Source organism: Rhamphochromis longiceps, linkage group LG7, assembly GCF_057381845.1.
Source record: "Rhamphochromis longiceps isolate RC_006_pf linkage group LG7, R_longiceps_female_GT1.1, whole genome shotgun sequence".
NCBI classification, from domain to species: Eukaryota; Metazoa; Chordata; class Actinopteri; order Cichliformes; family Cichlidae; genus Rhamphochromis; species Rhamphochromis longiceps.
The window spans coordinates 62,757,831-62,773,002 of NC_140563.1; the positions used below are offsets into that span (position 1 = coordinate 62,757,831).

At 39.6% G+C, this 15,172-nt stretch overlaps 1 protein-coding gene across 1 annotated transcript in view; it reads left to right on the forward strand.

Annotated features, from left to right (window-relative positions):
• The window catches only part of xrcc4 (X-ray repair complementing 4), a 28,251-nt gene that overhangs the window by 4,199 nt on the left and 8,880 nt on the right, over positions 1–15,172 (forward strand). Inside the window, exons 2-7 of the mRNA XM_085414752.1 lie at positions 164–298; positions 2,014–2,204; positions 5,483–5,649; positions 7,368–7,499; positions 7,735–7,874; positions 14,849–14,990. Coding sequence (XP_085270878.1) covers positions 166–298; positions 2,014–2,204; positions 5,483–5,649; positions 7,368–7,499; positions 7,735–7,874; positions 14,849–14,990 — 905 coding nt within the window. The 5' untranslated portion in view covers positions 164–165. The remainder of the gene's footprint in view (positions 1–163; positions 299–2,013; positions 2,205–5,482; positions 5,650–7,367; positions 7,500–7,734; positions 7,875–14,848; positions 14,991–15,172) is intronic.

The window sequence follows — 15,172 nt, forward strand, 5'->3', positions numbered from 1 at the left end:
GTCCTGTAATCAAACATTTCTGTCATGCTGACCTCACACGTGGGGCCATTGAAAGGTTTGATGTAATGAAATGATGTTAACCAAATCCAGTAGTAAGTACCTATTAAAGTACTCGGAAAACTTAAGTGATCTTTTAATCAGTTTTTGGTCTGTCTGTCTGCAGGGATGCACACGTCAGTGCGTGAAATTAATCTCTGCTCAGACACCTATTTCCTGCGGGTGGACTGGGAAGGGTGCAACTTTAGTACCGGTTTCCAGTTGCTGCTTACTGATGGACAAGATGCATGGAGAGGGGAAGGTAAAAACAAAAATCACTCAGCATGACTTCACAGTTTATTACCTTATATTATACACTCTTACCTCTTTTACATCACATGCCATTTTTATACACAGTCCTCAGTTTTCAGAGGCTCAAGATAAACTTCAAAGGCTTAAAGTCCTTTGAGATAAATGTTGCCTGGGACATTGGAAATTGGTACCAATTTCACTGAGCAACTGCTGGCAACCTCCAGTAACCACCTGCTAATCATTCCTGAAAATACATTTTTCCTTATCAACCGGTGGTTACCAAATGGTCACTAATGGGCTTCTGGGCCTGTGTGACGGGGCCAAGTTGTTTTCTGCTGTTCTGGTGTAGCTGACTTGGCCATTCTGAAAGTTTTTGCTATATCTTTGATAGATGAATTTAGTTTGTTCTTCAGAAAGCTGCTGCACGCTAAGCTGAAAATTAGTTTAGAAAATGCTAAATGCAAAAAATAAAGACAAAGAATGTTTTGTTGCAAGCTCAGTAATTCAGACAAAAATCCTTGATACCATTTATCTAGACCCAAGTGACTTCTTCCGTCTCTACAGTCTGAATCTGAAGAGGGTCAAGAAGTCAGTTGGATGAGTGATGACTAAAAACCAGATGACTATAAACCACTGAAAACCGCTGTATTCAGAGGAACTGAATGACCTTTTTGGTTGATTCAGTTCAGAAACTAACGATTCTTGAAATATATGTGAAACTTAAATCAGTAATTTGTAACATACTGATTTGAGGGATAGCTGTAGCTCAGGATGTAGGACAGGTCATCTACTAATGGGAAAGTTGGTGGTTCTGGGATGTACACAGTGCTTAGTAAATGTATTAAATCAACACACAGTGCAACGTTTATACCACAGCAGCCCTGTATTTACAGTAATTATCAAAATCATTCAGGGCCCAAGCACGAAATATGTGAAGGCCTTATTGTAATCACTCCATTCATTATTGTAATTATTAAAGCAAATGAAGGGGCTTTTTGGGGGGTTTAACATATTTAAAAACTCATGAAGTATTGCACACGTGTCAAGTCTGGTGAAAATTTTATTATTATTTTTGTTTCAGACATGGGTGGGGCAAAATGGCTCGGAAAACCCCCCTGCACAGTGAGGAAAAATTACGTCCCCGTGCTGGGTTTCACATAGTTGTATGAAATTTGGTACACGTGTGTAACATGCAAATCCATGGGTCCGATAGACCCATGTCCCAAAGCCAACAGAAAGACCGCCACTTCGAGTTTTGGCACAGCTTTGACCATTTCCAGTTGTTGTACTTTCGAGAACTTCTCCTTGGGGTTTTATCAGATGAACTTCACATTTGGTCAGTCTAAACTGCAGACCTAGGCAATATTGAATTGTAGATCTTTTGAGTTTTTGTCAAAGGGCGTGGCTGTGGCGCCCTGGCAAATTTCAATTATTTGCCATCAAATTTTATTTGCTCTAATTCACGCATACATTGTCCAATCTGGACTAAACGTGTGGCTGCACTTTTTAGCACTGGAGGTTCCAGCCTCAATTCATTAACAGCAACAGATTCTGATGTTGCTAAACTTAAATGTGCCCACTGTACACTTTTTCCCCTCAAAAATCAACACTGTTTCCATCTCATTGAGTAACATGCTGAATTAGCTGCTAGAGGATTTGGGATAATCTTTTTCTTAATTTTAATTTTAGACGTGATTCTCTTTTTATTTATTTTTTCCTATACAGTGAGGGGTGAAGTGGTGTGCAATGAGGCAGAGGAACTGGAGATGCCATTGGAAAGATATATCGAGGACGTCGAGCAAGCCTTTACAGGGAGAGAAAACTCCAACACCTACAACTTCACTTTGACACCTAATCCCCCAGGTCACAGTTCCACTTTGACACTGACATATGAGAAGATGCAGAAGGATATCTCAGTAAGTGCTGCATGTCTAACTCATGAATGAGTTAGACCTAATATCTCACTATGACACCCAGATAGCAGTGGGTTAGATAAACAGTGTAGTGTGGTTAAGCTGGCCCATTTTTGGCCCATTTTGAGTCGACTTTTCAGTCGAGCGACGGTTGTGGGATCGGCCCGAGTTTCGCTTTAATCGTGTGTTGTGCATCGTGTAGTATACATGGGGTAACGAGAAGCGATTAACACCTCACGACGAGCTCCCGATCAACAATTGTATGGTTGCAAGAAAATCAAACCTGTTTGAAATCCTGTCGCCCGTCGTGATGGTATCAAAGCAACCTCTCACACTGCACACGCGCAAACACAGAAATGAAAGTGAAAAAGACTTATTTAAATGTCAGCAAGCCTTGTATTTTGACTTTTGCACTACTTTTCTGCAGGTTAAATGAAACTACCATGTTTTCTGGTTGTCATGGTTCCTCAGTGTATTTTTTTGTCTTTTTGTGGTTATTGTGTATCTCTGTAGTGTGCTTATTTTTGTCTCTTTCTTCATATTTTGTGGTTATTTGTTGTAGTTTTATGAATCTTTTTGATTTGTTTCTTGTATTTTCAGTTGCTCTTTGTCATTTGAATCTTTGTTCTTGGTTTGTGGCTTCACATTTAATATCGATTAGTGGCTTTATGAAATATGACCTTTAGTATATTTGCACTGCTGGTGTTTCATATTTCGACAGACGGAGTGATGGTATTTGGCAGTTGACTGAGTAATGCTTCTGTAAAGGTTCACTGTGTGAATACACGTACAAGATTTAGACACAGGGCCTATGTTCTCATCGTAGTTGTGAAAAAAATGGAAATGTTGAGTGCTTCCATAACAGCAAAAGGGAAATGAATCTATGTTGCAATTTAAAAAAAAAATGAAAGTACCATGTGTCAGTTTACTGACGTGTGCAGCAATGTGTTATTAGAGGTGACCAAGGCTTTTCTTCCACAACAGAGAAAAGCCCAGTTATTCATCTGTCATAAGGTTTTGAGTCATAACATGAGCCTTCACTGTAATGTCTCCCTATTTCTGCTCCTGTCAAGCTCTGCTGATTGCCAGCAGAGCCCAGAAATGAGTCTCACACTTGGAAATAGTCAACCACTTCAGGGAGCACCTAACTTTAGTATTTTAGATGGTATCTTTGGACACTGGCTGCATTTTCTCTCCTTTTCACTCCTTCCAGTCCTTGTATCTGACTATTTGCGCACCCAGTTTTATCTGATCTCAGAAGCTGAGCAGGGTCAGATGGGTGAATACCAGGTGCTGTAAGCTATTATGCAGCTGTGGTTTAGGTAGTAGAGCGGGCCGTTTACCATTCCAGCGTTTTGAAGTATTCCTGAGCAAGATACTGAAACCTGAGTTTTGAGTGTGTGAATATTAGATAAGGAGCTTGCGTACAGAAAACAGCATGTGGATGAATGTGTGTGTGATTGGGTGAATGAAGCTTGTAGTAAATTGTGCTTTAAGTGCTCCAGGTAGAAAAGTGCTATGTAAGTATCAGTCCATTTACCATTTCTCAGGAAAATTGTGAATGTGAGGGTGAATGAATGGTGGAATTGTAAAGCGCTTTGACTGTCTAGAAAAGCGCTATATAAATGCAATCCATTATTAATATTATTAGTTGTTAATGGGAATACATCTTAGATTTTTAGTGTTAGACTATTAGGTGGGGGGATAAAGGAGAAATGCAACATTCACTCTTCTTGGTTGTAAATTTGGAGTAAGTGGCGGACCAGTCCTGAAATAAAAGTGTCTAGCTGTTAATTTATGTGAATATGTGAATCAGTGAGTCAGAGTTACAAACAGTACTGTTGCTATGATGACATTGGAAACCTGTTGCTCTCAATATTTTGTGTCCAGCCGGCCTGCTGGTGCCTAAAACCAGTCAACAACATCCAGTTTGATTAGCAGCTTTACAACCTACTGCCCCTCACATAAACCCTCAGGTAACAGTTGGAGGTAGGCTTATGATGACTAAGAGCACAATACTAACTCAGTGAATACAAGGAGAAGATAACTAGAACGTTTTTCCCAGAGCGTCTTAGAAAAGCCATTTTCATTTCAATATGTAATATTTCAGTCACATGTTATTTACTTACCATTTGTAAGAGTTGATGAAGTAATAGCTGGCAAAGGTTAGACACAGAAAAAACAGAAAGTGTGGAAATGCAGGAAGGGATAAATTACTGGTTTGTCTATTCAGTAGAAATTGCAGTTCCTCAAATGTACTGCGAGGAAATAGTGAGTAAATAGTGAAATGTAAAGTCTTCCACTTCAGAGAAGAAAAGATTGTTTGTCACGTAATTCTCCCTTCATACAACCCGAACAAGAGCCGAATTGTGACTGTAACTCACCACAATTGGCTTTGTTGATACTTAAAGTTGCGTTGTGGCTGTGTTGATTGAAACACAGGGGAAAACTATCCTTAAAGAATAAAACACTTTTTATTTCTTTGGTTTGTGCCAGGATTTAAAGATGCTTTTTAATGCTGTGAAGCTGAGTATTTTTACATTGTAGTCTGTGGGTAGTTTACGCTGGCATCAAATGATTAATCCAGGAACTGCGACTTAATTAAAACAGTACGTGGAGGATAGTATGTCAGCATTTGGTGTTGATTTTCTGCTGTTTATCTCTCTTATCCAGTCTGGAGACACACAACTATTACTTCCCCCATGAAACAGAGTTATTTATGGAGCTGTGGATCACAGGGGTCAGAAGTTAGAGCTGATACCCACATTTGTGCTCCATGTCTTTGTGTGAATGCAAACATGTTTGAGAGAAACGTTTGTTCCCCAGAGGCCACTGATCACTATGCTTGTGATATGAGTGAGATGGCCCATAACCTCAAATTAAGTCTAAACATAGTAGTTAAACTTTAATACTGTCAAATCAGACAGTTTTGGTTAGAGTTTTATTTCATTCTTTAAGTTTTCACTCTCTCTGATAGCCTTTCTTTAGTATTTAACCTCTCAAAATACATTTAGTAGTTCATCAGTAATGAAATACTTGGTAGTAGGGCTGTCATGTTATGATATGGTTATGACAGCCCAAAGATCTTATCAAGAATATCAAATCATCTGTCAGTTATTTTGGATAAATACGTTATGAACATGTGCCAGTAATACAGGTCCATGAGAACACCACAGCTTGGTAGTTGTAGCTCTAAAAACATATATTTAGGTCACAAAGACTGCCTTTACAAAACTAAACAAGTCAGTTTGTTTGGTTGATTTTTCACTCCTTTCTTCCAGTTCAGGCTGGGCTGCGTTCTGCTGAAGGCCGTCCCAGAGCCAGCAGAGGCAGTGAGAAATTTACTGATTCACAGTCTGCAGAGGGGAAATAACCTGCAGCACCACAACCAGAGACTACAGGAGGAGAACGAGAGACTTCGAGGAGAACAGCAACACATCACTGCAGAGTAAGTACATGCATGGATGAACACACATGCATACAAAATCACAGTAAAGTCAACTTTACACCCAAACCACACAAACTGGAAGGTGCGAGTATGTAATCTTGTGCTAGCACATAGTGCACAGAAAATACAGGAATATTTTGGTTAGGGATGGGTACCGGTGTCCGGTGCCATGATGGCACCGGTTCTGACATAAACGGTAGTAACCAGACCGAAAAGCAGCGCACATTTCGGTGCTTTATTTCGGTGCTTTTTTTTCCTGAGCTGTGATACACTTCTAGCCAATCATTTTACGTTTCCGAGGATAGTAGGCGGGTCCAGGTACGTGCGTTCTTTTAGAGCAGAGCTACAGATTAAAAATGCCCAAGGCGAAGCGGTCAAAAGTCTGCCTGTACTTCACAGCAAAATATGCAAACTCAGCAGCAACAAGTGCTTTAAGCTGATACTGTGATACTGTCAAAGGAGGTAACACCTCAAATCCGATGAAACACCTGGCGACGCATAGCGTTTTTTTTAAAGCCGAGAAATGCGCCGTATGATAGCTTGCTGCGAGACCTCACATCGAGCGCATCTACTCTGCGTGGGTTGCCTGTTATCTGACCCGGAGTTAGCAATATCCCCCAAAAACCCCGAAGAGGAGAGTCCTGGCCCCTAGCCCTGCCAGTGTAGCAGAAATGATGACGGATGATGATGCAGCAGCAGCCGTTCTTCTCTGCGTGAGTAGCTTAATGTTGTTCGTGTGTCATTTACGTTGAGTAGGCTAACCACATTATTACATTAATGCAGTAAGGTGAACTAGCAAACACCGTCGTAGTTACATGCAGCTGTCTTCTTGTTTGATGGCAGATACTCCCTTCACCCTGCCAAAAAGGCTAAAAGGACCAAAGAAAAAGTGGAAAACAGTTAAACATGAGAGGTTTTTGGATAAAGTTTGTGTTTTTTCCATTGTTTAAGCACTGCTTCCAGCCAAGAGTGATACCATATATGCCCCATAGCTGCAGAAAAGGCTAACATTGTTATCTTTTTACAAAAAACCAGCTGAACATGAGAGGTTTTTGGACCAATTTTGTGTTCTCCATCCTTTAAGCACCGGTTTGAGCACCGTTTGAGCACCGGCACCGTTTCAAAAATACCGATTTGGCACCGGTATCGGATAAAACCTAAACGATACCCATCCCTAATTTTGGTCCACACCAAAACTGTTGCTTTGTCTTCCTGTCACTGCACACTCTGTTTCAGATGTTTTGTTTTCTATCCGTGGCTCTATATAATGTCATAAAGTGTCAGCATTTTTAATATGATCATCTAGTTTAGTCCATGTTAAATGGACTGTAATTTATGTTTTGTTTTGTTTTTTACTCTCAGCCTTTTACACTAGTAGACTGTACTAAATCCTGAGTCACCATAAACATTATTATATTTGAAGAGGCTGAGTCAGGTTTCAAAATTCATTACAGGATAGAAACAGCTCTAGTACAGGTTACAAATGATCTCCTTAGGAATTAAAAGTCCTCTTCACACACTAAGGATAACAATAGAGTTCCACAGGGTTCCGTGCTAGGACCAATTCTATTTAAAATATACATGCTTCCCTTAGGCAGTATCATCAGAAGGCATGGCATACATTTTCACCAACTTGATCTTTCCATGAAGCCAGATTACACAGACTAATTAGTATATTTGGGTTTGCTAAAGAACTTTTTTGTTTCTGTACATTCAAGACTGAAGCGTTACATTGGTGGTAAGGAAGCCCTGGAGGCAGAGCTTTACTCTCGGTTTGTCCTGGTTCTGAATGAGAAGAAAGCAAAGATCCGCAGTCTACAGCAGGATGTCACAAAACTGGAGGAAATGAGGTGCACTGCTTATACCACATTGACTCTCAAACACTGAAGCTTTTCCAAATGTTTAAAAAGTAGATTTTTAGCTGTGAGTTTTAAGGCAAGCATTTTTTAAAATGAAATATATGCCATAATTGCTTATTAAACAGGTCAAGGGTATTTTTCCTTAATTACAACATTCCTCTGATTTCTTTGTTGTAAAAGTTATGTTAAGCAGTGAATCATGTATAATGTATGGTTTCTGATACAGGAGTAATGACCAACGAAAGAAAGACTCAGTAAAGTCAGGTCAGACAAGAGGTCAGGATGATGGTGTTGAAGCGGATGATTATGGCGGCAGTACTGATGAGGACCCAGTGGAGACGCAGTCGACTCCAGCCTCCAGTTTGGGTAAGACTGGTGACACTGGGGAAAAAACAATTAAGTACAATTTCGTCAAAACATCAAAACAAATTGCTAAAAATCAAACTGGGAATCATTGTTGGTGAGTTTTTAGCTGCTTTTAAAAAGAGAATCGACTGTTCTCAAGCTCAGAGGAAGAGACTTCGAGAGTCCGGGGTTACAAAAGCTCTGTCTGCTTTAGTTCTCAGCCTTGTATGATGCACAGGCAGCAGGCCCTCAACCTGAACACCCAGAGTGAAAACTGAGTCTGAAGTTACACCAATGTTCTTGAACTGAAGATTTAGCAAAAGAGGTAAGAGGACCTAGAGTTTCCATTACCTTAGCCATCAATCTGTCAGGGATACAAAAAACGAATTTCTGTTTTCTCTTCATTAAGTTGGAGAAAATTGTCATCCAAATAACTATTAATAGAGTCTAAGCGCCTATGCGGGATAGATTAGAAGTATCTTGGGGATTAAAAGAGACGTACAACTAAATCTCATCTGTGTAGCAGTGATAAGAAGTGTATTTAAAAAGGCTCAAAGTGTGTAGAAGAGTGTGTAAGTGTGTCACAGATATAACAGAAACAGTAAAGGACCCAGAACAGAACCTTGTGGCACAACGTCAATAAGAAAAGAGGGAGCTGCTCTTAGAAGCTGCCACAGAAAATTAAATAACCAAGTAAACTTAATCTTAATCTCTTAATTAATCTCTTAAATTAATCTCCAAACATTCTTGTTAAACCATTACTTTGAGGAGGTACTTGTGCTCCTTTTGTCATGACCAACTTGTTTTAGTTCATAAATAGATGTCACGATATTTTCCTTGCGAATTTACTGAAAGATTCCTAGCTTTTAATATCATTGATGGTAAGCTTTTCTGGTTTAGTGGTAACTAAACAGGTAAAAACCATAATACCACCACAATGTTTTACAGATGTAGTTATGCCAAATTCTGTTATTGTCTTTTCTCCAAACTGAACACTTATTTAAAGTAAACATGCTGTTTTGGCCACATCCATCCAGAACATTGTCTCGTGGCTCATCTATGTCATCTTTAGTAAACTGTAGATGAGTAGCAGCGTTCTTTTTGGAGAGCAGTGCTTTCTCCTTCTAGCCCTGCCCTAAACACCAGAGAACCTCAGGGCCTTCAGAGTTACCTTGTCTTCCTTCGTGACCTCCCTGACTCACGTAGAGGGTAATGCCGATCTTCAAGTCATTTCGTTGAATAAAAACAAGGTGCTCACCTGTACTGGATCATCCCATTGATTAAAAGGCCTGACTCTAATTTCTGCTATAAATTTGCTGGTAATCCTACAGGTTTGCATACTTTTTCTCCTCACTCATATGTATTCTCAGGAAATTTCATTTCTTTTACTGGTTTCAGTTTGTCTACTTTTAGATCTTGCACATATATTATTAAATATAAAAAAAATCATGAAGCCATGTCCATTTTAATCTGAGTCTTACTTACATATTTTTGTGCTTTGGAGTTTGGCGGAGAAGTGCTTTTACCGTTTTTTTTTTTTTTTTTTACTTTGCTAGCTGATGGAAAACACCTGCTAAGATGAGTGTGACATGTCACTGAGAGCAGGTCTGAAACACCACTACCTTCACATTTATTGCTCTAAAGTTGGCAAACCAGCAAACGTTGGGCATTTCCACACTTTGACTTGTCAGCTATGGCTTAAAATACATCATTGGGAGCTGTTGTTGTGGGAGCTAAGTGTGTTTGGACTATCAAGAGACTTTGTTTTCCTACTCAGAAACTAACCATGACCTCAGTTAGCAGTTATGCAATGCAGAGTAGTGTGCGTCCATGTAATGACTTCAATAAACACCTTTAAATGTGTGGTGGAAGCAGGGCAGACAGCAGTTCCGGAAGCCTCAGTGTATATCCCCGACTCCATTAATGAGAGGTGAGCCATTATTGAACAGTCATCAGCCTTTCCCTTCCCCAGTGGTCTACTGGTGTTGTTAACCTGCCAGCTAAGAAGCCCTGTTAACTGCCAATCATATTAAAAATGAAACCAATCACAACGTTGTTGTCCCTTCAGGCTGTGTGCTAGCCAACATTAATGCCTTAACCTGAGTCCTACATACAGAACAAATAGAGAAGGTGCCAAAACCCTCAGACCAGTCAGAAGATCGTACTCAGTCTAAAAAGATCAGTTTTGACTTTGGAAGTAACTTGTCTGCTGAATGGAAAGATTGTGTCACAAATATGCTTAATTCAGTGCCAGAACTGTTTTCACAGCATGAGTTAGATTTTGGACAGACAGAAAAAGTACACCACCAAATAAAGCTTAGTGAGGAAACGCCTCCAAGAACTACTCGACATTGGAGTGATACGAGAATCTGAATCTCCTTTTGCCGCCCCAATTGTAGTTGTCAGGAAAAAGGACGGGTCTGGTAGTTTGTGCATCAATTAAAGGAGGCTAAACCTCTAAACCATAAAGATGCATACACACTTCCCAATCTAGAGGAAGCATTTTCAGCTCTGGCAGGGTCAAAATGGTTCTCAGTCTTGGATCTCAAGTTCGGATACTATCGGATTGAAATGTTGGAGTCAGACAAGCAGAAAATTGCCTTAATGTATCCCTTTGGGTTCTGGGAATTTAATAAGCATTTCAAAGGCTCATGGAGCGGTGTATGGGTCTGATGAATCGTAAGGAGGTCCTCGTCTTTATTGATGATCTCATTATTTTCTTGTTATCCCTCGAAGAGCATGAGCAGTGTCTGAAGAGAGTCCTGTTGAAATTGAAAAAGTTTGGCTTGAAATTAGCACCCGGCTGAGATATTTAAATATCTCAGTTAAGTACCTCAGCCATATAGCATTAGAGTATGGAGTCGAAACAGATACAGAGAAAATCAAAGCCCTCACAACTTGGCCCATCTCCACCAACTTTAAGGAGCTAAGGATCTTTTTTGGGCTTTGCTGGGTATTAGCGGGGATTCATCCAGGACTACTCTAACATTTTAAGGCCATTAAATGAGCTAACCGCCGGTTACCTACCAATAAAAAAGGGGAAGAAAAGATCCACAAAGCAATAAAGGTCTGTATACCAAAAGAGCCATTTGGCCAGAGATGGACTCACAAATGATCTGTTTGAACGTTTACCTCAGCCCCAGTGTTGGGTTTTGCAGGCCTCAAACTCCCATATATCCTCCACACGGACGCTAGTACCATTGACCTCGATGCAGCTCTTTACCAACTTCAGGATGGACAGTTGAGGGCCATAGCATTTGCTAGCAGAGGACTTGATCAGTGTGTGTGAGTGTGATGTCTGCCGGAAGTGTAGATGTGAGAGGGCAGCCCCTCTCATGAACATTCAGACAGGTAGTCCCCTTGAGTTACTCTTTATAGTTTATCTATCTATTGAGTCAGAGCAGTCTAACACAAAAGATGTATTAGTTATGATCGATGACTTCACTAAGTTCGCAATGGCTGTCCCTACACCCAATCAATGAGCATGCACTGTTGCAAAAGTCTTCTGGGAAAAGTTTATTGTTCATAACGTTGTCCCAGACAGACTTAAGCGATCAGGGCCCCGATTTTGAATTGAACACAATAAGCAAACTATGCAAGATTGATGGCATGAAAAAGATACGTACAACACTGTATCATCCCAGAGCCAATGCCGTTGAGAGGTTCTATAGGACGCTCCTCCAAATGCTTGGTACTTTGAGTGACAATGAAAAGTTGCATTGGAAAGAATATGTAAAACCTCTAGTACATTGGTTCTCAAACTTTTCACAATGAGTACCACCTCATAAAATATATGGCTCTTAAAGTACCACCTTTATGAACAACATTAAAGTACAATAGTATAGGCCTATTTAACACCATATACAGTTTACACTAGAGATGGACCGATCCGGTATTACGTATCGGTATCGGTCCGATACTGACCTAAATTACTGGATTGGATATCAGAGAGAAATAAAAAATGCAATCCGATCCATTAAATATCAAAAAAGCACCTCACAAAACTTGCGACATGGCATAACTCGGCTCATAACTGTAGCACGTCGGAGCAGTATGCATCACCTGATAGAGCAGCTGTGGCGTGCGAGACCTGTCGTGGTCTGGTTGAGCATTTGGAGCCTCGCTACCAAATTGGCATTTCATCTCTGAGAAAGTGATCGCAGAGAGAAGTAAAGCAAGTGTGTAAGTTCATCTCTGAATGTTTCTAAAGCATTCCCGCGTTAAGCTGAACAACCGATATATGGAGCGACTGCCTCTTCTCTCCCCTCCCTCTCCTGCTGCTACTTCAATCGTGAAACTGATCAATGATCAGCTGATCGGCTTTTCTGTCGCAAGTCTGTCTCTCTTGCTTGTTTTTGGCCCACTTCACGCCAGAAAGAGGAAACCAGCGGCTGAACAACAGCAGCACGTTTAAGCTTGATAAGCTGTTGTTAGAATTTATTTAATATTACTTTGTACACCAGGATCCTTTTCTACGTAGCTGACGGCTGGTAACTGTGCAGGGGCGGATCTAGCAAAATTTAGCCAGTGGGGCTAACAGGGAAAAGGGGGCACAAAGACATACTTTTCTTTCTTATTCTCATTTAAAATATCTAGCTTTTAATAAATAATTATCTGAATCTTACACCCAAAGTTTTAATCTTATGTAAAACGTATAGAAGTCCATTACTGTATATAGTAACTATTAAGTCTAATATACCCTAGTAAGCTTTACTACTTTTTCCTTTGGGAAGGTACCATCTGTGCAGTCTGCAATTCTGTTGAAGAAAGATGTTGAATCTATTTAATTATTCTTGAAAAAGAATTGATTTCTTTGCATTTTTTTTCACACTGCATCAAATTAAAGTTGATTACGTCGATTAAGCGTCATGAGGTGGAGGGTGGGGGGTGGTTCCTTTTTTTTGCTGGGAGTTTGCAACCCTATTAGTTAGGTTGCTTACTCTTTAAAATACCAGAATAGGGAGGATGGAGAAGGTTTAAGTTCATTAGATTGATCAGTATTGCTGAACTATGAAATATTTTCGGTGCAGTATAGTTTTTGCATACAGGTATAACAGAATAGCTTTAGTGTTTTGTTTTGTTTGTAATTTGAGTTTGAACTTATACAAAATGCAGCAAGATATTAAAAAAACAAAAAAAACAAAAAAAGTTTTATTGATTAAGAAACACTATATTGGATTCATATCGGTATCGGCCAATATCCAAATTTATGATATCGGTATCGGACATAAAAAAGTGGTATCGTGCCATCTCTAGTTTACACAAGACAATTTTACTTCTTTTATGAATGTAATTTTTTTAACTGTCATAAACGGGATGTGACAAGTAATAATAATAACAACTGCACTGCTTTAAAACATTCACAGCAGGTGGGATATCCGGTCTTTAAGTGATGACATATGAACCCTGCTTCCGCGTCCAAACTACTCTAATGATGTGATGCGTTAAGTTCAAAGCTATTATCTAGTTTTGCTTCTCTCCGTGAATGTTTTTTTGTAGAAAGTCAGGGCTTAGAGGTGGTGCCATTTCATGCTACTGTGGTCTCATCTTGAGTGAAATATTTTATCTTTCCATGGTTTATTTGCACTTTTTATGAGTTCACTGTAAGTAAAACATGTCTAACCTTTACTGAAGAAATAGTTTACAATGTTTTGTACTTTATTTTGCTGAAAAACATTTTTATTCAGAATGTTTTTTTAAATTGTAAACATTTAAACTATTGAGATTAACACTGAAGAAGCATTTAAAACCAATGTGAAGATTTTTACATCACTATTTTATTTTCTATTGTAAACAAGATTAATGTTACAAGCAGTACTTTTATGTGCTACCAAATATTGAAGTGTAATTATTTGAAAACTTGGTGTGTCCTATGTCACTGACAGGTCAGGTTTTTTTTTTTTTTCACACCCTTTCGACTTTCAAACCTTTGTTGAAGTCTCATTCATTTCACTGCTTCTGTACATAGCCAAACCTTCTGGTCCAAATCATTTGAGCTCCTTTAAAGGTTTTGATGAAGTAAATTAAGGTGAAGTTAAGTTTTTTTTTAAGTAACTATAGTATTACATAAGCAGCTTCTACCATTGACATTACCCTTCATCAGCCACTAGATTTTTACTCCCAGATGGCATGGATGTAATTAGTGTGCCAAGTATGTAAGTGTAAGTAGTGAACATAAGTTAGCAATAAAGACACTGCAAGAGATTTTTAGGGGACTTTTGCCTTTCATGATTTTTCCACTTTGAAATGGTTTACTTCCAGATTAGATTTCTTTTTTTATACGTCAACAATTTTTGGATGCTGTTTTCCTTGTTGGGCTTTCCCTTCCCATCACCAGGCAAAACTTGCACCATTTGTGTTTTTTCTGTTGCCACGACAATGACTCAGATGGCTAGTAGGGAAGGGGGGCGTGAAGGGGTAAAGTGAATTCGTGGAATACTGTAGTGTTGCTGTGTGTCTGCATGGGTCTGTTTTGTGTAGTGTAGAAAGTGCTGCTAAGGTTCAAAATGTGTTACTTAAACATTGGATTAGTTGGTGATCCCATTTAAGGTTGGGAAATATGTGTGTTAGATTCTTTCAGTGGGCTAATCCAATGGGACTAGTAGCAAAAACCACCTGTTCTGCACTTCTTCCAATCCTTCATCCTGTATTTAGTTGTGACTCAAACCATTAACTTACAGATGACATCCACTGAACGTGACACAGTGAAAACAAACACAAATAGAGACTGCATCATTGCTTTTGCAGGGGGGGCAATTAAATGAACATAATATATACAAAAATCCAAAGAACTGGGGTTTATAATGAATCTTTTTTTTAAAAACACATAGATGTAAATAGTTGCTGTATGTGTGACAATGTTTTGTTTAGACTGGCCCACTGGTTAATGAGGAGATGGTGTCCATACTGTACAAAGATTATCATCAGTATAGTAAGATTGCTCTCATTTTGTTTGACTACTGTTTTTCACTCTCCTGACTCCATGCTCTTCTCAGAATCACTGACTCCGGGACCACTGGATGAAAGCCTGAGTGACCTCACAGATGTGGCCCCGTCTCGCAAACGGCGCTTTCGTCACCTCAGGGCCCCAGAGGCTGCAGTAAAGCGACCAAACCCAGAGACATCTCAGAGAAAAAGGTATGAGTGTCTCTGCGCTGCCTCATTCACATCAAGATCACTGCTGGTTATGCTGCTGTACTTCATTTTGTATTCAGAGTAGCTCCTCCAACTTAACATCGCTGCCTTTATAGTTTCAAACACATCATCTAGGTCTGTTAAAATGTGTTCAGATGTGACAGGGAGGGACAGCTCCACCTGAA